General features: G+C 36.0%; 3 protein-coding genes across 4 annotated transcripts in view; 2 read left to right on the top strand and 1 right to left on the bottom strand.

Moving 5' to 3' along the window:
* Window positions 1-1,658, top strand: part of LOC115442806 (putative inorganic phosphate cotransporter) — a 69,458-nt gene extending 67,800 nt beyond the window's left edge. For both annotated transcript variants that reach the window (XM_030167973.2, XM_030167971.2), the window contains exon 11: window positions 21-1,658. In XM_030167973.2, coding sequence (XP_030023833.2) covers window positions 21-236 — 216 coding nt within the window. In that variant the 3' untranslated portion in view covers window positions 237-1,658. The remainder of the gene's footprint in view (window positions 1-20) is intronic.
* Window positions 1,647-7,723, bottom strand: LOC115442805 (DNA-directed RNA polymerase I subunit RPA1). The gene is made up of 3 exons (XM_030167970.2): window positions 7,509-7,723; window positions 3,242-7,388; window positions 1,647-2,617 (listed from the first exon to the last, which is right to left on the bottom strand). Exons 2-3 carry the CDS (start codon window positions 7,373-7,375, stop codon window positions 1,787-1,789), a joined length of 4,965 nt encoding a protein of 1,654 aa, XP_030023830.2. The 5' UTR covers window positions 7,376-7,388; window positions 7,509-7,723; the 3' UTR covers window positions 1,647-1,786.
* Window positions 7,699-18,305, top strand: LOC115442807 (SUZ domain-containing protein 1). The gene is made up of 3 exons (XM_030167974.2): window positions 7,699-7,832; window positions 7,924-8,222; window positions 12,734-18,305. The coding sequence occupies exons 1-3, from the start codon at window positions 7,773-7,775 to the stop codon at window positions 12,954-12,956; spliced, it is 582 nt and encodes a 193-aa protein (XP_030023834.1). The 5' UTR covers window positions 7,699-7,772; the 3' UTR covers window positions 12,957-18,305.
* The last annotated feature ends 1,906 nt before the right edge of the window (window positions 18,306-20,211 follow it).

The following is a 20,211-nucleotide window of genomic DNA, read 5'->3' as shown; positions in this document are numbered from 1 at the left end:
CAATATATTTTTCGTTTCAGCCAACTCAAACCCAATGGAGAAAAGTATTCTACATAGCCGGTGGAGTGTACATATTCTGCGCCACATTCTACAACATCTTCGCTACCGGCAGAAGGCAAGACTGGGACAACCCCGCCAACGACGAGGCAAACGCGAAAAAGGCGGCCGCTAAGAAAGCCGAAAAACAAGAGAGGAAAGCTGCCAAGAATCCGAATCAAGCCGAAACCGCGCAATAAAGTTCAAAAGTTGACTCCAACGCGCTGGCTGAATACAACTGGATAAAGCATTATGAGCGCGTCTAACGTGTGTTCTCTTTTTAAAAAATAGTATTATTCCCGCTTATTTTATAAAAATGGCGGCAGTTGTGTTTGCGCAGCGCATTCATCGTTTGTGAGTTTTGTAATGTTAAGTGAGACTGTAATTTTAACAATAAGATTTAATTTTAGTTTATTTTTTGTTGATTTTAATACTTCGTTTATTAATTTCCGATATTATCTTTCAAATTTTGACTTCAACTCGTGCAGTCTTTCATCTTGTTGTCTATAGTATTTTGTCTTGTGAGAAATACGTTAAAGACGCACATCAATAGGGCTGTGATAATATCTTGTGTGTATCATAAAACACAAAATAAGAACTCGCAAACGGTCAACTTTTATCTTTGATATTTATTAAATTAATTTAAATTACCATACAAGTATTGTTAATAATATTTTATAGCTTGATGTTAATGGAGACGCATGAAAGGGGGTAGTGTTATCGGGTCCAAATATAAAACGTTTTGTAAAACCTAATGTTACCGTCCTGTCCAGTGACCTTACATTTTTTAAATTTTCATGGATAATGATTGCACACTAAATTAATCGTGCCATTAAAGCATTTTATACGACCTCTATTCTGCAGAAACTCGAATATGTGTTAGGAAACAAGATTTGATAAGGGCTGTCCATAGTTCACACTAAACTTGTCATAGACTAAGATTTAATTTTTTCCAAATACATTTTCAAGTAGTTTGACCTGTACAAATATAAAATCAACTCGAGCTGTTTATCTTAGTCTATGTCAAGAGTTTAGTGCCAAAACGGTAATGTTGTGTTGTGAATTTTGATTATATTTAAAATCATTCATAGTTCGCTCAAAGCGAATGTTGTTTTTTTAATTAAGGAATTTATAATTACTTTCTTTGTAAGATAATTGTAATTAACTATTTATGGATTTAGTTTGTATGTATGCGACGTCTTGTGACGTTGCACGCCCAGGAGCTAATGTGATCATTCTAAGATTAATTGTAATATAAGCTTTTCGTTAACCAGACATAAATTGAGAGGGAAGTTTTTAACGGCAAAAGAGCAGCCATATTTAAAAAACAAAAACGGAATGAAACTTCTCTTTTTGATTTTTGAAAGGTTATACGTTTGTATTGAGTAGTTTTCAGCTTTCTAATACATAAAGGAATATTTGTTGATTGTTTACATAATATTTTATAAACGAACGTCTGTGACAAGATATCTCGTGCCTTTAAATAGGAGTACAAAGTTCCGAAGTATTCCCGATGTGTAAAACGCATCGGCTGTCTGCAACACAGTTACAATAAAACCTAAATTGTTTTTGTATGCTCTGGCCGTATGGTAGGAGATATACAAAAATAATTTTCAAAAACATTCTGTAGTTTTATTTCAAAAACAATGGTTTTGATTACATTTTACAAGGAAAAATGCTTGATTTGTCTATAATCTTACAATATTCTTAACTATAGAATAAAATATATAGTCACAAGTCACAACTTGAACTAAGTTTTGATAGATTTAACATCACACGCAAATTTGTTGAGTTGCACGTCGAACATGCCAGTGCCGCTGCGGCAAGGCTGCCCTATCATAAGACAACTGGAGGCCGACCGCAGATTATCCTTCTTGGAATTCATTACCGCATCCCTTAGGAATATAAGCGACGATTCGAAGGACATCTGCTGAAGCGGCGAAGACGACGCCTCCATTCCTTTACGGCTCATGGGCTCAAATATCCCATTATAGGTCATGTAGTCAGCTATAAGGGTTAAGTGTCTCGGGTCTACGGTAATACCATAGACGTTGAACACGTTCTGAATTTCCTTTATTATCACTTTATTGGCCGCTTCTATGCCGTAAGTGTTGGCTATGGCGTGTATATCGTTACTGTAAAGTTTATTTAGATCCAACAGATTATTATACTTGAACATTTGCAATATATTTATTCCTTCAGTTCTGAGGAATAGGACATTCTTCTCCTTGTTGGTTATGGCTCGTTTGATGTTCTTTATTTCGTGTACGACTGATTTGGCAGCTGCTTCCCGCAAAGCTTGTGATAGATCGACTCTGAGGAATGATATTGGGAACAGCACAGTGAGTTCGCACCACTGGTGTTTTTTGGTATCGAAGGTGTAATTGGTGGCGCTTTTAAGACTTTCCACGACGTTGGACATGATTTTGCTGGAGTCTGGGTCTACGTCCTTCGACTCGTCTAAGTCCGTCTCTTTCGCTTGGTCGTCGACGAGTTCCGCTTCGTCATCTGATTTCTCCTCTTCTTCGGATTCTGGATCTTCGTACTCTTGTTCTTCGGTCCTCTTGTTGCGGATTTTCGCCTGGAATAATTCATTGATTGATTGAGACTAACTGAATACTAAAATTGATTTCATTTTAGACAACTTTATTATTATTTAAATAGTCCTCCCATGTAAAATTATGTACAAAACAAAATGAGCCCAAGTTCATTGAAACCTAACAATACTCCGAAAGATAACGAGATTATATTGTTTTTTATATCATTAATTCTTAATTATAATTATCTTTTTATTTGAAAGTTCATTTTTATATATATTAAAAATATTAATGCATATAAAATAGTAAAAAAGTGAACCACCCTCAAAGGAGAGGTATCCAGTTAACATTATTATCATGTATCATAATCATCACGTATGCCAGCATACGTGCGACAATGTTCGCCTATGTGGCTAGTAAATTATTATTTTTTTTACTGAACGACAAGGTGAACAAGTCATTCACAAACACATCGACGCACTGCACTGCACTGGTTACCCTGAGACATTGGATGATTATAATTGATAAGTCTCACAATGCTTAGCAATTATACTACAATGTACTTCAACCTAAAACAATACTAGCACAAACTACTTAACGGCAGAAACAGTCACAGTGAATACTGACTACACATATCTACCATCTACAGAACTTAATATAAAACTCACCGCGGTATTGTCATCATCTTCGTTAGGTGCTTCGTCATCAGAACTATCTGCGTCCCCCTTATCAGCCGGTTCGGGCAGCTCAGGCGTGTCCTCGGTCTCATCGTCATCATTTGCGCGGGACCGTTGCTTCTTCTGCTCCGTCGCCCATACCACACCGCAGGTGGTCTTAGCCTGCTTCCTCACTACCGCAAACATCTCATCAAAGAACTTCTTCTGCATGTGATTTATGATCTGGGCCGGCTTTACCGCATACTGCGACTTGTATTGAGAGTGTGGTAAGAACGTGAAACGCATCGTCGTCTTTAACTGCCTCTCTGGATTGATTACTATCTGGCACTGCACATCGATCTTTTCCAGAACATCAGCTACCGTAACTCTATTTAGCTTCTGCCGAAGACGTTCGGCCTTCTTATTTAAGTTTGGCAGGTCTAGGAACGGTATGTCCATACTGGGTGTCTTTAATTTCGCCGACGCAGTCATGAGGATTTCTCGCAGACGAGGGATACCAAGGGTGACGTTCATGTCACCACGACCGGCGAAGTGGAAGGTGTTCAGTGTCATCTGAGTGGAGGGCTCTCCGATCGACTGAGCCGCTAACAATCCCACGGGCTCTCCTGGGGCTGCCATCGATTCTAAGAATTTTGCGCTCATCACTTCGGCGAATTTATCACTATCGGTACAGTATTCATATTCACTTATTTTTCTAGTTTTCAAGTAGTTATCAATAAGATCCTGTAATTGTTCGTTTATTACACCCAGTTTGTATTCAGGAGACATTTTGCTGGGTATTGGTTCGGGACATTTTTTTAATACGTATTGAGATTTCTCTTCTTCATCCAAAGATCTCCATTGCTTTTCTAGTTCCCAATAAAATGGATCTCTTGTTTTATCTGTTGGCATATCGTCTAGCTCTATATCTTTCTTGGCTAAAGCAGAAAACTGGGTAAATCCACTAACCCTTGTTTTTTGGAATGGGCTGCCATTTCTCTTCTTCCATTTCTTTAGAGATTTTTGTAATTTAGCAATAGATTTAGCGTCCAGGCCTTCTTTAAGTTTCTTAAGTACTCCCTTGCTTACGACAGCATCTGAATTTTTATCTAAGAATTCAAACTGGCCCTGTTTGAGATATTGGCACTTTAATACGTCTAACCCATCTTCACCATAAGCAAATTGAATGACGCTATTATCCGCATCTCTTACTGTATGGTCATACGCAACCATCAGACTTTCCAAATGTTTGATCAAGCACCTCTGTAAGTAACCTGAACGACTGGTTTTAACGGCGGTATCAATAAGACCTTCACGTCCAGCCATGCAGTGGAAGAAAAACTCTTGCGGCTGAATTCCTGTCATAAAACGTCCATCGATAAACCCTCCGGCTCGTGGCGAGACGTCGTAAGGAGGGAAACTGGGCAAAGATCTACCTGATATCATAAGTGGGGGCCTTTTACCTTCTAATTCAATTTGCCCAAGCAAACAGGAGATCTGCATAGTGTTTACAGTAGATCCTTTAGCACCAGACTGGACCATCAACTGAAGATTGTTATCTGGAAATTTTTCCAATAAACCTTCTGATAAACAGACCTTGTTTATGTTATTTGTGAAAGTGTCAAGCATGTTTTTGTATTGTCTATCCAAACTCGTCCGAAACTTTGGATCTTTAGCACACATTTCCGCGATTGTGTCCTTTAACATTCCATCATCAACATCTTCTGGAAGTTCAGTGCTTTTGACGGCGGCACCCTTCCCCGCATTTCGAACCGAACGTATGAATTCATCTCTTTTCTTGTTCGCCTCGTCTACAACAAGAATGTCTTTGACCCCGAGAGTGAATCCAATCCACTGAAGGTAAAATGTAAAGACTTTTGAAAATGAACTGAGCAATGCACTGGAACTGTCACCACCATACAATTCGTACATGCAATGTACCAAACCGTAAGGTGTCGCACCATAATGTGTTTTATCCAGTACACCACTCAGAAGTTCTCCTTTTCTAATAACAACTTCTGCTTCTGTCATAGTATTTGGATCAGAGAATACCGTTCCCCCGGCCTTCCATGTGCGTGGCGGCTCACATTGCCACGCTTTTGAGCTAATCTTAGCTTTGCCAGTCAATGAAAGGAGAGGTTTTCCTTTGGGAATGGTGTTTATTATAATAGTTGACAGAACTTGCTTTCCAGACCAAAGCACAACTGGTTTAAGAATTGTTGGTGGTAATAACTTGATTTTTCCTCTATGGTTTGCTAAAGCCTGGAATACAAGTTGTTGGTAATCAGATTTTGTATAAAATGTTCCTCTTAAGGACATCCTCACTCCAGAAATAACATGATCTTGAATGAGCCCACTTAGCGGTGTACCATCCTTTGGGACAAGGTATTGTTTCCTGACGGACATAATGTTGTATGCTTCACTCCTGGCTAATTCATTTTGTGGAAAATGGGCATTCATTTCATCACCATCAAAGTCAGCATTATAAGATTTGCAGTTAGCATAATGCAATCTTAGAGTTTTTTCACCTTTCAGAATTCTCGCCCTGTGTGCCATCATACTAGGTTTGTGAAGTGATGGCTGTCGATTGAGAATCAGTATGTCTCCATTAACTAGATGCCGATGCACAATTTTGAGTTCAGAAGTCTTATATCCATCAGGAGTTAACAACCTTTTGGCGAGACTTTTACGCTTTACAATTGAATCTGGTGGGATGCGAATTATTCTCCCATTTTTTACTTCCAATTTCTCAGCTCCTGGATGTACATTAGGTCCATTTATTACCATTTTCCTCAATTCATCAACATTCCATTCAGTTACAGGGACTGGGTAGGTAAGCTTTTTCGCAAATACGTCAGGCATACCAATCTCATCAATATCAACATTTGGATCAGGTGTGATGACAGATCTGGCAGCAAAGTTAACTCTTTTGCCCATCATATGCATTCTTATTAAGCCTGTTTTCTTCTCCAATATCTGTTTTAAACCCTGACTGTTGTTTCCAGTACCTTCACAACTAAGTAAATTGTTGACACTTTTCTGCAAATCTTGCCACACAACATGCAGTTTTTCAGCTGCTGTTTTACCATTCACAGCCTCATAAGCCTGTCTTGGTAGTTGCTCAAGACGATCAACAGCTTTTTGCTGATCTGGTGCTGCCAGAACTTGCAAGACAGCTCTTGCAGAGTATGAATGAAGTAAAACTCCTTTGTATACATTGGTTTGTGGATGCTCAATTAATTCCCCTCTCATTACATTGCATGGTCGAACACAAGGTGGTAAAACTGGTATGAGTTCCATGAAAAACATGTCAGAGACAGGATTAGTTTCAGTATGTCTAAGGACCGGGAAGAAGTATTGCAGTAAATCATCATTATTCTCAGCAATAGCTGTGCAATGTCTTTTAATCTCGTCAGGCATTAAGATTTTGATTCCTTTTGTATTACCTTCTGTGGCGAGATTGTACATGATTTTATTCTCTGAAGTTGTAACTTTGATTAGCTTACAATTACAAAATATGCATTTTTTGGCCACATTCATTGTTCTGAAGTACCCATTTAGTATCCTCGATCTTATCCTATCTACATTCTTATTATGGAAGGTTTCTACAATGCCATCTCTCTTCTTTAGAAGCTTTTGATATTTTCGTATTATTTTGTGTGGTTTTTCTGAATCTTTTTTACCCTCCATTATGTCTCCCACAAAATTTTCTAAATCCAATGCAGCAGTTACATGGCCAGCATCAATTAAGTCAAGTTGAAGTTTTAGAATAAATTTAAGCCTATCATTTAGCTGTATCTTGAAGCATTTCAAGCAACTTATACGGAATAGGGTGTATATATTTTTTATAAATAATGGATTTACTACAACCAGAGGTAGTTCTATGTGTCCAAAATGTCCGGGACAATGCAATAAAGGCTTGTTACATGTTTCACAGTTGTCGTTTCTGTCTCTCAGTGGACCGAGTGCGGAATCATATAACCCACCCTTCGTGGCGTTTCCGATAGAATCGAATGACTGTATGTGGGTAATTTTTGCAACACTCAATTTTCTTATGTGTTCATCTGAAAACATCAGGAATTCAAGGGAATCCGGCTCTACCGTCGGTAGCCGCGACAGCGACGAAAATGTTGATTGAAAAGCCATCTTCTAGTTTAGTCTGAAAAACACAAAATAGGGCATGAAAGCATAACCTATAAAATGCTAAGTGTTATACACTCGAAACCTAAAGGATGTAGAATACTGTATGAGATAAATTTACCAAGCCAATATGTATTACCTGTTATATGAACGATATGCATAATATTGTATTGTGTATTAACAGATGAAAACTATTACAATAAATTCACGTTTTTGATCAAAAGTCAAAACAATATGCTGTCACTTTTGCGGCATAGATTACAAACAATGATACACACAGAATGTAACAAAACTCGCTTGTATCACAGACAATAAAGTTAATAGCAATGCAGACGAGGGCTAACCAGTTACGTATTATATTTTTCATAATTTTAAATGTGGCAATGTCAAGCAGTCAGTCAACATGGCGGCCCAAGATGAAGTTGACGTATGTGAAAGTTGGGAGGATATGGACGAAATTGGCGTAAGTGTAACTGCAAGTGATACACCCAACAGTTGTCCGCCCGGGCGGCGAAGCCCATTTAGTTATATACACGTATATTTCTGTATTTCAGCTGGACCACAAGATTAGGTTGAACAGTGACTGTCAGAGTGCAAACGCGCCAGCGAAAATTTTACTAAAAGGTTGCAAGGTTACGGTTGAAGAGAACGCGTGTATCGGGTCACAGTGCATTATGCCGGAGCCCGCCATCCGTATCTTGAAAAGGCCGTCGTCGTCAGGCAGCGGGCAACTCAATGGCGAAAGCCGCGCTCGTCCTGTCAAAACGCTTGAACAGAGACAAAAAGAGTACGAAGAGGCCCGGCTGAGGATCCTGGGCGAAGCCCGCAGCCCCGAGGACGTCATCGACGACAAGTGAGTGATATTTCATTTATAGGCATTAGTAAACAACTAGACATGGTTTACATAACATTGTATTGAAAATTCAATATAAACCAGCCAGGCGATTGGAGGCCTTTCCACTGGACACAATAGGCGGCATTTGAGACGCTCCATTTAAATACAATTAGTGTTTACATTGTAATGATTAATGAACTTATTGTAGTTGAAGTGTATTTATCAAAACTACTTGGGTTTGTAGCAAATGTAAAGTTATTTCTAAAATTCAAATTCTGTGTTGATTTGTTTTATTTTTAACTGTCCCTGGTGTTCTGTGATGTGTGCTTTCATCATAATTTGTATCTTGCTTTTATCTGTAGATACTTTGTCCCTTGTAAATTATTTTCTGACCCCAGACTCATTGGTCTTCATTTTGGCAGTAGATTTTAGAGCTGTAACTAATACTTACTTGATTTATTCAGTATACTCCAAAAATATTAAGTATGATTAGGTGTTTGGTTGGTGCCAAGTCAATATTTTTCATATTCACATAAGGGATCTATAACTATGTATATAAATAATAAATATATCATGTAATATTTTTACTCTAATGAATCAGTCGTGAAGGGTAACAATATACAGGGTCATTTTGACATTGTGGTACTTTATTCTATTTATTTTGTTTGCTAAACTGATAACTTGTAATTATTATAAATATAAATATAATTTATGAGTAAGGAATATTACTTTTACAGCAGTACCAATAATAAAGTATGATATTTAATGCATAAATTCTAAAAAAATATGAAACTTTATAGGTTTGATTTAAATGACAACTGTCATAGGGCTCATAGTAAATTTTGCAAAGTATAGTTGTTGAAATATAAATATTTTTCAGATTTAATTTATTTTATGTTATAATTTTGCCCCAATGTTTTGAAGATTTTGTAGCCTTTATGTCACAGGGCGGAATCAATAGTTAATAATTATGTTATAATTCAATGTCTAACATTTGCATACACATAAGAAATCATTATAGTTAGTTTATTTACAAATGAATCACTGACAGTTTTAACATCATGGGAATTAATTAATCTATACCTATTATAAAACAAAGTCTCCAAAAGCTCTCTGTTTGTATGTGTCCGATTTTCTCAAAATCTTCTAAACGAATTTCTGTACAGTTTTTACTAAAAGAAAGCGCAATTCTTGAGGAAGGTTTAGGTTATTACGGTTTTATGTAAATTTATTTAAATGTAATGATTACTATTGAAGAGGTTGCATAGTTGTATAAAATTGTGTGGGTCGGAATTCACGTGGGAAAAACTTTGTGACACACTGCTTTCCACGTGGGCAAAGCCGCGGGCATAGCTAGTCAATCATAAAAAAATAATACTAACCTAATTTTATACATTGAGTATGTGGCACAGAGGTAAAAGGCAAGCATGTGTGGTTAGAAAAAATACAATTCCATGTTTTTAGGCATTCATTGTTTTAGAAAACCCACACTGCACTAGTAAGTTGCATAAACCTTTCACATATTTTAATTGACTGTAATAGCTCTGATATATTACAAATATGTTTTACTAAAATTATTTTATATCATATTGTCAAAAAACTTGTTGATGTTTATCCAAAGAAAAAAGGAAAGTTACATATTTTCAAAGCTTAAGTTATTCATTTATTTCCAATATTAAAGCATGAAAAAGCGACAGTTTTATAATATTTTGATAAATAGATCTATTATTTGATTACATAGATGTTTGGATATTGTTAAAAAATAGATTTTGCACAGACAAAAAGGTACCAGAAATTAAAAGTCCTCCTTCGACCTGCAAATCATGCCTATAAAAGGATATTATAATAACTATTACATAAATTATTAATTTATAACATGTTTGATGAATCATTTGATTTTTTTGGCTAGGATTATGTCTACAACTTGTTTGTTTTTGTAAGTATGCATTTGGATGACTAATTTGTATTTAAATGGTTGCACAATAAAAACAGAGTTCAGTTTGGTAAACATAACATGTAGCTGTTTATTTAATTATGTATTGATATTGAAAGTTCTTGGTCTATGTATCAATTGTTAGGTATGTTGTATGCAAGATAGTTAACAGCACATACTTTGATTAAATTATTTTTTTTCTGCATATTTAAAAGATTAAATAATAATAATATCAGTTCTGTATTACTGCTGGCCATGGGCCTCTACTAATTAATGAACTATACATATATGTGTAATATCGATTTATATTTTCCTGTTATAGAAAATGTGTGAAAGAAAGTGTATATCTGTTTATACATAACTAGCTATTAAGCGCGGTTTCGCCCGCGTAAATAAAATCTTCCGGAACAAAAGTTCCGCTATATATGTTGCCGGTATAGAAAGCCTGTGTCCTTCCCATGGTCTTTAACTATGTCCATACCGAATTTCATCGAAATCCATTGGTTAGTTATTGATTTTATCGCGTTCAAACAGACCGACAGATGCGGCTGGGGAGTTTGTTTTATTTTATATAATTAGAACTCTGAGCGAAATTATTTTATTCCGCCATACATATTGTTGCGTAACTTTAACAGTTTACGCAGTGCACGCAATGGAAGCTCTCAAAAGGAACTTTTTTATCTTTTTTTTCCACCATTTTCCATTGATGCTTTGCTCCTATTGGTCATAGCGTGATGTTACATAGTGTATAGTCTTCTTCGATAGATGGGCTGCCCAACACTAAAATAATTGTTCAATTCGAACCAGTAGTTTCTGAGACTAGCATATTCAAACAAACAAACAAAGTCTTCAGCTTTTTATTAAAGTGTAGATGTATAGATAAATATTAGTATAATTAATGTTTCACAATTACTGTAACAATGGAAAGTAAAATACCAATCTGTTATTCAAAGTATAACTCTCAGAGAATTTCAATTAATCAGTTCGAAGTCCAAGGTAAACAGAAATAGATTTGCCAAAAGATATATACAAATGTTCATCAAAAGTTTTTTTTATATAATAGCTGTATAATTATGTGACACTAGCTTTTATTAGTTGAATTTTCTATGTAAAAGTGAGCTCCATATGTGTTGAAAAAAGTTTTTCACAATACAATATTTTTTTTATTTATTTATTTCAATTAGAACGGCTAAACCAAATACACTGATTAAGTTAATAATAACATATAACTACAGTAAAGTATTAAACAGATCACTAATGTATTCAATAAAGTCTTTATTACTCTGGTAGGTCCCTGTAAAGCTGTCGTTGAGTAAGTTGATCTAATCTTTGAAACCGGGACTGACAAAAAATAATTAAAAGACTAGGCACTGATAGCATCCGAATGAACATTTTATTAGGTAGTGAAATATCTATTTCGTAATTATGGGCATTTTAATTTTATCCATTTGAATTGCAGAATAAATTTATGAACTCGTTCGGTTCTAAATTTAGACACGAATTCTAACAATATTGCAAATCTAGTTCACAAAATACCAAAATCACAAATTTTTTCGTTACTAGGTACACACGTGTACCAGTAATTACGACTACGATTAAATCGAATATGCTTTCACAAATTAATTAGATAGTGACAGAGTTAGAGAGTGGCGAATGGTGCAACAGCCTAGAGGCTCACGCTTGTCGGTGTACTAAGAAAAAGATTACCCTTCTTCATTTTTCAATTAGAGACATCGGGTTCATAACTATCTGCCACTCAGAATGATGTTTTGGTCACCATGCTTTACGACTATGTTGAGCCAACCGGATTTGATGGTTCCAACAGGTGACCTCCGGGCTGAGTTCCTAACCCTGGCTGTACCATAGGCAGGGCAAACCAATTAAAACTCCACGGCGGCCCTGTTCGGCACATTAGAGACGGCTTTTCTCCGATGAAAGTGGCCAGTTCTCGCCCGCAGCCGCCCTTGCGCTGTGCCGCCTAGAGCAGCCCGTCTTACCACAGAAGCCCAACGGCAGACGGCTCCGTGCCGCTTGCCCGCGACCCCCCGATGGTCCTATTAGTCGCCTTTTACCACAGGCAGGGGATACCTTGGTAGAACACTCCAAACGCCCCCAATACACATAGCAGTGTCGCCTAGATCCTCGCATTAAGTACGGTCACCACTTGAACTAGATATGAATATTAGACTCCTGACACACACATCAAGTGCAGTGTACGAGTGTGCTGCATAACATTACATTACAATAGGGGCAACAATATATTTTCGGACTGAAAAATGCAAAACGTTGTTATTCAAATTACATTGATATGAGCATTTATATTTCTAGGCATAATGTACTAAGATGATTAGCACAAGTTAACAGAGCAATTACAGTTAGCTCGTCTTCGATTCCTGTCTATATACGTGGCGTCATTGTTTTACGTCCATGGATATTTCGTGCGGTTTACCAACTTACGAAAATTCAAAAATAAAACATGACGTCATTGTACGTTTATACATATTCTATGTTCTGTGTTGAGGGGCTCCTTTTTCCGCACTTAGCCCGTAGTACGTTTATACAATTAATGCATGTAGAAATTGTTTCTTGTTTACAGCCTAAGCCGGTTGCAGGACAAGCTGCAAGCCAACCAGATTAATGACAATTCAAATAGCGGTAAGAAGAATAACGAAGCCAAAGGTAAGGATCGCAAGGTCCTGGTGCGTTTGCCCCCCGGCGCGACGGCGGCGGGCGTGTTCCCCTCCCCGCCGCCGCGCGGCGTGCTCGTCATCCGCACGCCGCGAGGGCCAGACGGCACAAAGGGCTTTCTCAAGAGGTAGCAGTGCCATAACAATAAGCAGCATAAGTGTAACAAAAACGTAAATAGTTCCATCCATTGACTTTTCCCATCGAACTGTGTGTTTCTTGACGTTGTTCCACAATTTGTCGTTTTATTTTATAATATGTAAAGATAAAAGCAAAATAATTAAATCGGAAAATTATGCTTATATATGTATTATATTTGAATTGCCTGATAATCGGTTTTGTAGAGTGGCTGTGACGTCATATGACGTCCATATTATATTTTTCTGACGTCACGTGGAAAAATATAAAAAAATATTGCGGCCTTTATATGACGGCGTAGTTATCTCTACAAAACCATGAATTAACCGAGGCATTCATGAATTGCGCTGGTGCAATTGACACTTATAGGAGAAAATATATAATTTATTTTATGCAATCCTTTTATGGGTGAATGTCTAAATTTCCCAGCGGTTGTTATCGCGCGCAAAACTAGTCATAACGTGCTATTTTGTTTAGTTGTAAAGTAAGAAAGAAATTATTGAAAGCATATTCAACCCAAACAAGGTATAAAAAATCATGCTGATTTTGTCATGTATAAATGGCCTAACGTCAAAATATTACTAATGATTCATTGGCTGACAAAGTCTGATATATATTTTTTTTTTGTTGATAAAGTTTGAAAAGACAATTTATGGTTTCCTCTTGTTTATCTTTCGGGATTATTGATTTTTTTTATTGAAAAAGACAGAATCATGTGATATATAATTCAATTTGTGGAAAAAAATATAACAGAACCTTGCAATAGTCGGCTAAGCATTTGTTACCAGCCTGAAATTAGTCATTAGTCTTTCGGTTGTTGGTGAGATTGTCCCTGATCTGATCTTGATCTTAATTTAATCATTAGTCACTTAGGTAGACAGGTGAAGTGACTAACTTCAGGCTAGTCTTAAATTTTGTCAGCTGTAGCCTGTAGTGTCAAATTTGTTTCAACGAATATATTAGTCTCTTTAAATACAGCTTAAAGTAATTAATATTAAGAACAATATGTCACATTGATGTTAAGTATATAAAGACACAATCAAGAATGATTAGACGCTATGGAGTGATTGTATCCTCCAAAAGACCCAGGTTTAGCGCAAATTAGTAAATATTAACGACGTAACTTCAATTTCGTTTCTTCTAGTATAACTTCAAACTAATTGAAGGTGTCCGATCTATTTGAGGCTGCATCACAGATGCAAATTTAAGGACACCTATAAAATTAGTCCTATTATAGAGAAAATCAAGTTACTGTTAAACTTATGAACAATTCTAAGTTCATTAATTATTTTAAAACTAAAGATGGCAACTTAAATAGCCAAAACAGTTACAAACTGGCAAATTGTGAAACAAACGCGAGAGAATGCAGAATTTTCTGTGCTCATTGTGGGGAACAATATTTATTATTATAAGGAAACGTACATCTAACCGTTTCTTAATCTTTGGGATGTACATGCAAGTAGAAATCATGCAAAACTGAGCCATATTTCATATATTGAGATGGGTCGGAAATGCATGATTATGTACATGTACTATTTTGTGACCCGGGGAATGTGAGATTTGTAAAATTGACTCCAAATTATTGATGAACTCAATCGAAGCATGAACAGTTGCGATAAGTTATTGTATGGAATTGCGTTTTAGTAAATATATTGCGCGCGCAATTGCTAGTCACCTGCCAGGCTGACTATGGGGCGGTTTGGTTGGTCACCAGTGACGAAAGGTGATATTCCTCGAAAGGGAATCCTACACAATATATTAGTATATGCATGAATGCGGTTTGTAAACCGTTGTAATGATAATTAGATTCTACATATGGGACCCTTCGCCACTGTTGGACACATTGGTGATGACGTTTGAATACCCAGTAGGTAACTAGCAATTTTCCGCGACTTATAATCGGTCAAATTGCGAAATAAATGCTTCGAACAATTGGTGTGTTAAAGATTTTATTATTGGATTGTTTATTTTCTCGTTCTTTGTAACAATATCGAAGTGGGTATTTCGCAATTTGTCCAGTCTAATCGTGTTATGACCTTATACTTTGACTGTAACATATTTATAGGTACGTATAGTGATCTATACTGTTTGTTCGTATACTAAATTCAAAGCAAAATTAATAGAAAAAAAAACTTTTTTATACACAATTTTTTCTATGTGTATATTTATATTTTTAGTATTAAGATATTCAATAGTTGTACATTATTAAGATAGTTGTATGTGTTAAGTTGTATTTTCGCCACGGGTACAGTCAGCGTAAATTATTCACATCAGTTTAATTTAAATCTATAGGATTTATAAATGTGATCTTCCAATGAATTGTGATAGTTCCTATGCTGACTGTACCAACTGGAATATTTTCCAATCTCTATAACGCGAAGTGTAGATATAAACTCAATACAATTATGTTTTATAAATTAGTTAATTCATACTAATCACAAACTTCAAATTTAGCAAGTATTTAAGAACTGCTGTGACCTACGTCCTACTGGCGATATAGAGTTATTTAATGTCTGTATTTAACGTAATTTTTATTATTCGTCGAAGTACTATATCCGCTTTATCAAAATTTTATTCCGTAAATGGGAAATATTACTATTATTAATAGTACACAAGGTTTTAAAACCCGCCATAGTGGCTCAAAAGTGACGCGTTTCGAAATCAGCCTGTGTATATCTAGTTCCCCAGCCGGCATAATTGTGTCGACTTTGCCTTGCGCGTAAAATAAAAAAGAAGTAACTGTTAACCATAACAATACCTCCATTGGAAATCATTTTTCATTTGGTAGGAATGGCTATTAGTGTCGGAATGTATCGTCCTAGATCTAGTCTAGGCATTAGAATATTTTAGCACCAGCAAGCGGAGTCAGTACTTTGGCAATAAATTTTTACTATATGACAGTTTCAATTTCGTAGTCTTTGTCGTATTAATCAATTATTGTATCTATCACAATTTAGAAATACTCAATTAGCAACGGAGTAGCATTTATAATATAAGGAACAAGCAGCGGGTTATTACGTCAAAGAATACGAGATTTCATTGTAGGACGTCATATCACGTCACTTTGTTAATATCTAATACTTGTATCCATACTCGAACAATAGTTGTATAAATTTCGTATAGATATTTTGATGTGACAATGAAATGGGGACGGCTAAAAGTTTTGTTACACTGACGAAAATCATAATCAGTCTTACTTATAAAAAAATCGCAAAGCTATGCTTAGTTAAAACACAAATTTACTCGATCAGCTGTAAGTCAAAACCCGCCATCTTGCCTTTTAATAGGGTTTAAACTAGGAAACCGGTGATTTTTTTGACAGCTATATAAGCAATTCTTTAGCACCTTTTAATGCTAAAATGTTTATAAGTAAGACTGAATGTGGCCAACGCAGATGAACACAACACAGCGGATGTGAATATGTACCCCATTATTCATAAACGTTATTTATCTAAGGGCGGAGCATTGCTGTGATAACAAGTCTGTTTCTCAGTGCTGATAACATGGCAACCTTCGCAGTGCGTAGACATACGGCCGTTGTGATTGGCTAATATGAGATACAACTTGAATCTAGTTTGCTGACGGATAAACAAAGCTGAGAAAGAGACTTATCACAGCAATGCTCCGTCCTTAAATAAATAATGTTTATGGATAAGGGTGGTAGTCTTTATTATACATATTACCGATTCTTGTCATGAAGACGTCATAACACGTCATGTAACCGTTTGGAATAATTTGAATATTTATATTACCAGGCTCTAGTAAAAACATGATTGAACCACGTAAAGCAGTTCATCGCGTTTGAACAATTGGAATAGGGTACCGGACTCATTTTTGTTCTTTACTATTATCAAATATTTACGTTATATAAATTATAACACAAAAGGAATTATTAAAATCCGGTAAAAAATCAACAAGTTATAAGTCTTTGAATTTCGGTGGAAAGGGTAGTTAACAAGAAACAGAAAAGAGACAAAATATCCACATGTGACGTCATCGGGAATTACGACGCGTGCGAAAGAAAGAGATGAAGCGATATCCCCACATCATGCCCACTTCTGCACGTCACAATATTTTAAATATGAATTACTCGCACATTTTTAACTAATTTTTATGCTGTTTTCGCAGACGTGCTCCTTTTTCGTATTAAAAGCCATTACATATAGAATAATGTACAAAATCAAGCATAGGCCGGTCCCCTATTGGTATATAAAATACCATTCCACACTAATTTCATGAAAATAACGCAACACGGTCGTGATACGAGTTTACATTGTCGTAAAGAATAAGGTCCCAGTTGTGTTAACTGCATGTCAAAATTATATTGATCACAGGCAAATTAATTTCAGTTCACAGTTCGCATCTAACTGAAAATACGTTGTATTAAACATGCGAAAATATTTCAAAAAAGAATTATGTCAGCAAAACCAAGCCTAGTCCTATGACGGCAGTTTACTTAATCTTCGATTCGATCCCGAGAATGAACCAATCAAAATAAGTTATTTGTAAGCATGTCAAACTTTTCTAATAGGTATATTTTCGAGATGGATTGGAAAAAAGATTGAATCGTTAATTAAAAACTGCGGTAAATCGTCTCATTTCATTGTACGTTAAAATAATAAGATTGGACAATTGTATGCCAAATGTATTCAACAAGTTTAAATATTAGCGTGTATTGAAAGGGTATGCATTCTGTTTCACTCGGAACAAAATCTAAAAACTAAGTTCGGATGAGGGCGTTGTAATCAAGTTTAACAAATGCAACGTAAACGGCACTAACAAACTCTTTTTAAAGCGTAGTGAACTTCTACAATGTTTTGTCTTGCTTCCTCTAAGTTTCAACATGAAAAGCAGTAGCGTAACTTGCTGTAGAGGGGCCCTATATCTACATTTGTTGGGGGCCCTCCAGGAGAGTGCGAACTTTTGGACGCTTGTTTAGTTTAATGTAGGTGTGGGTCAAGCGGGGCCCCGTATCGCTGTTCGGCTGATACGGCGGTAGCTACGCCCTTGATGAAAAGACACTATAACTACTTTATGGCCACTTCCTATAAAGGTTCTTACTCACTACGGTCGGTTTCATAGCGAAAATGGACCAATCAGAATAAAGTTCGTTTGACATGCTTACAGATGAGTTATTCTAATTGGTTTATTCTGACCGTTACGGCTTAGTTAGAGGTCGGGATAGTTTATTGTAATAGACGTCATACAACGTCCATTGGTATATCCGAATTTAGTTTTTATAGATAAAATGTAATTTTTAAAATTACTACGTAGGCCATAAGAGATCCCATGCCTTATGTATCATAATAATGTATGTTATAAAATTAAACATTTTTCGTATTTTACCGCATGTATTTTATTTCGTGTACTTTTGTGTCATTTTCAGGGGCCATGTTGGACATGCGGTGGAAGACGGAGAAATGTTTAATTTTAATATCGGAGTATGGCAACACAGTAAATATTCTCTCGAGCTTTACTTAAGGTGGTAGCTCAAGGTCCATTTTCATACATTTTGTTTCGGCTTTAATCTGGGTAACTAAACAAGTATTGGCAAGTAAAGAATTTAAATTTACGTCTAGTTAGTGATTAGTTCTCGCAGTTGAAAGAAAAACGTAAAAATAATTAATAATCATGGATATTTCGGCCTTTAAAATTTAATATGACGAAATTTTGAAGGCCGAAATATCCATGATTATTAATTATTTTTACGTTTTTCTTTCAACTGCGAGAACTAATCACTAACTAGACGTGAATTTAAATTCTTTACTTGCCAATACTTGTTTAGTTACCCAGATTAAAGCCGAAACAAAATGTATGAAAATGGACCTTGAGCTACCACCTTAAACGATGGAAAAAAACATGGAAAAACTATACGTAGTACTAAACTTGGCAAAAAATCAGTTTCATTTAAAAAATATAATATACTTACGGATATAAATGTTACAAGTTATGCATTGTGCAATTTACGCGCATAAATAATTAGCACAGGTTTCCGCCTTATATGGACTTTCTTTAAGGTTATAGCTTAAGGTCCATTTTTCATACATTTTGTTTCACCTTTAATCTGGGTAACTAAACAAGTAAAGAATTTAAATTCACGTCTAGTTAGTGATTAGTTCTCGCAGTTGAAAGAAAAACGTAAAAATAATTAATATGCATGGATATTTCGGCCTTTAAAATTTCGTCGTAATAAATTATTATATTACGCTGTTCTAGCCCTCGCTAAATTTATTTAGGTATGTAGTAATCAATTGTTGCATCCAATCGACTGAATCATAATAGCATACTATTAATAAATTATACTAAGACAGACCTCGACACTTGTATTCTTATTTTGCTACTTGACCCAGTTAGCAGTATTTTTAATTTAAAGTATTTTAAATTCGCCTGGCATGTGTTTGGCGATTGGGAAGTATTGTTGCGTTCCAGTTTGAAGGACATTGAAGTTATGTTGAGTTATGACAGTTATAACCCAACGTTTAATGTCTCTGGGTGACGAGCGCAGCGCAATACCACTCCGCTCAGCTTGTCGCACTCTTAATAAAATAATGACCTATTTCAAAATTGTTAATTTGTGGCAGTCGTCGGAAAACTAATTTTTGTTTGCTACCTTTTTTTTTGAAGTTGCTATAAAATTGAGCTTATTAAAAATGGGTAAAAAATTAAACCTATAGCATGAAAAAAAGGGAAAAATCTAAAAGGTCGCAAACAGAAATTGGTTGTTTGACGATTCCCACAAATTGGCAATTTTTGAATGGATCATTATTTTATTAAGAGTGTGTTGTAATTCAAAGTTCAATATGGTACATTACTATTTTTGATTGCCTTGGTGGCCTACTTGTACAGTATGGCTACAATGCTGAGGTCTCGGATTCGATTCTTGGTCTGGCAATGCATTGGGTTTTCTTTCTCTGTATCAGCCTGGAGTCTGAAATTTGTACCCGGTATGGCAATAGGCTCACCCCCTATTGTATCATGAGGCGGAAAGTGGGTGCACCAGTTGCGCCTCTGCCGAGCCGTTCGGGGATAAACGGCTTGAGTGTACATGTGTGTGTGTACTTATTACAGTTTTTGGCGTGATGTTTATAGCATAGATAATCAAAAGCAGATTTGAGAGGTGTCCCCGGTCAGGACTTATACCTGGTGCCACAGAGAACATAATAGACTTAAGTGTAAAACTGTTCTTGTCGAGTTTAAGAAATAAATCAACAAAAAAGAAATTCCATTCAGCACAGCCATAAAATATTCTTA

Source organism: Manduca sexta, chromosome 14, assembly GCF_014839805.1.
Source record: "Manduca sexta isolate Smith_Timp_Sample1 chromosome 14, JHU_Msex_v1.0, whole genome shotgun sequence".
In the NCBI taxonomy this organism is placed as follows: Eukaryota; Metazoa; Arthropoda; class Insecta; order Lepidoptera; family Sphingidae; genus Manduca; species Manduca sexta.
The sequence above is the reverse complement of the archived record's forward strand: the minus strand, read 5'-3'. Positions and strand labels throughout refer to the sequence as shown.

What these genes read in the sequence shown, in the direction of transcription:
- LOC115442805 (XM_030167970.2), bottom strand. Translation starts at nt 7,375, where the DNA reads ATGGCTTTTCAATCAACATTTTCGTCGCTGTCGCGGCTACCGACGGTA. An exon ending in AAGATGATGACAATACCGCG is followed by an intron (nt 2,618 to 3,241) that starts GTGAGTTTTATA and finishes GAATTATTCCAG; the next exon opens with GCGAAAATCCGCAACAAGAG.
- LOC115442807 (XM_030167974.2), top strand. Translation starts at nt 7,773, where the DNA reads ATGGCGGCCCAAGATGAAGTTGACGTATGTGAAAGTTGGGAGGATATG. An exon ending in AGGATATGGACGAAATTGGC is followed by an intron (nt 7,833 to 7,923) that starts GTAAGTGTAACT and finishes TCTGTATTTCAG; the next exon opens with CTGGACCACAAGATTAGGTT. An exon ending in GAGGACGTCATCGACGACAA is followed by an intron (nt 8,223 to 12,733) that starts GTGAGTGATATT and finishes TCTTGTTTACAG; the next exon opens with CCTAAGCCGGTTGCAGGACA.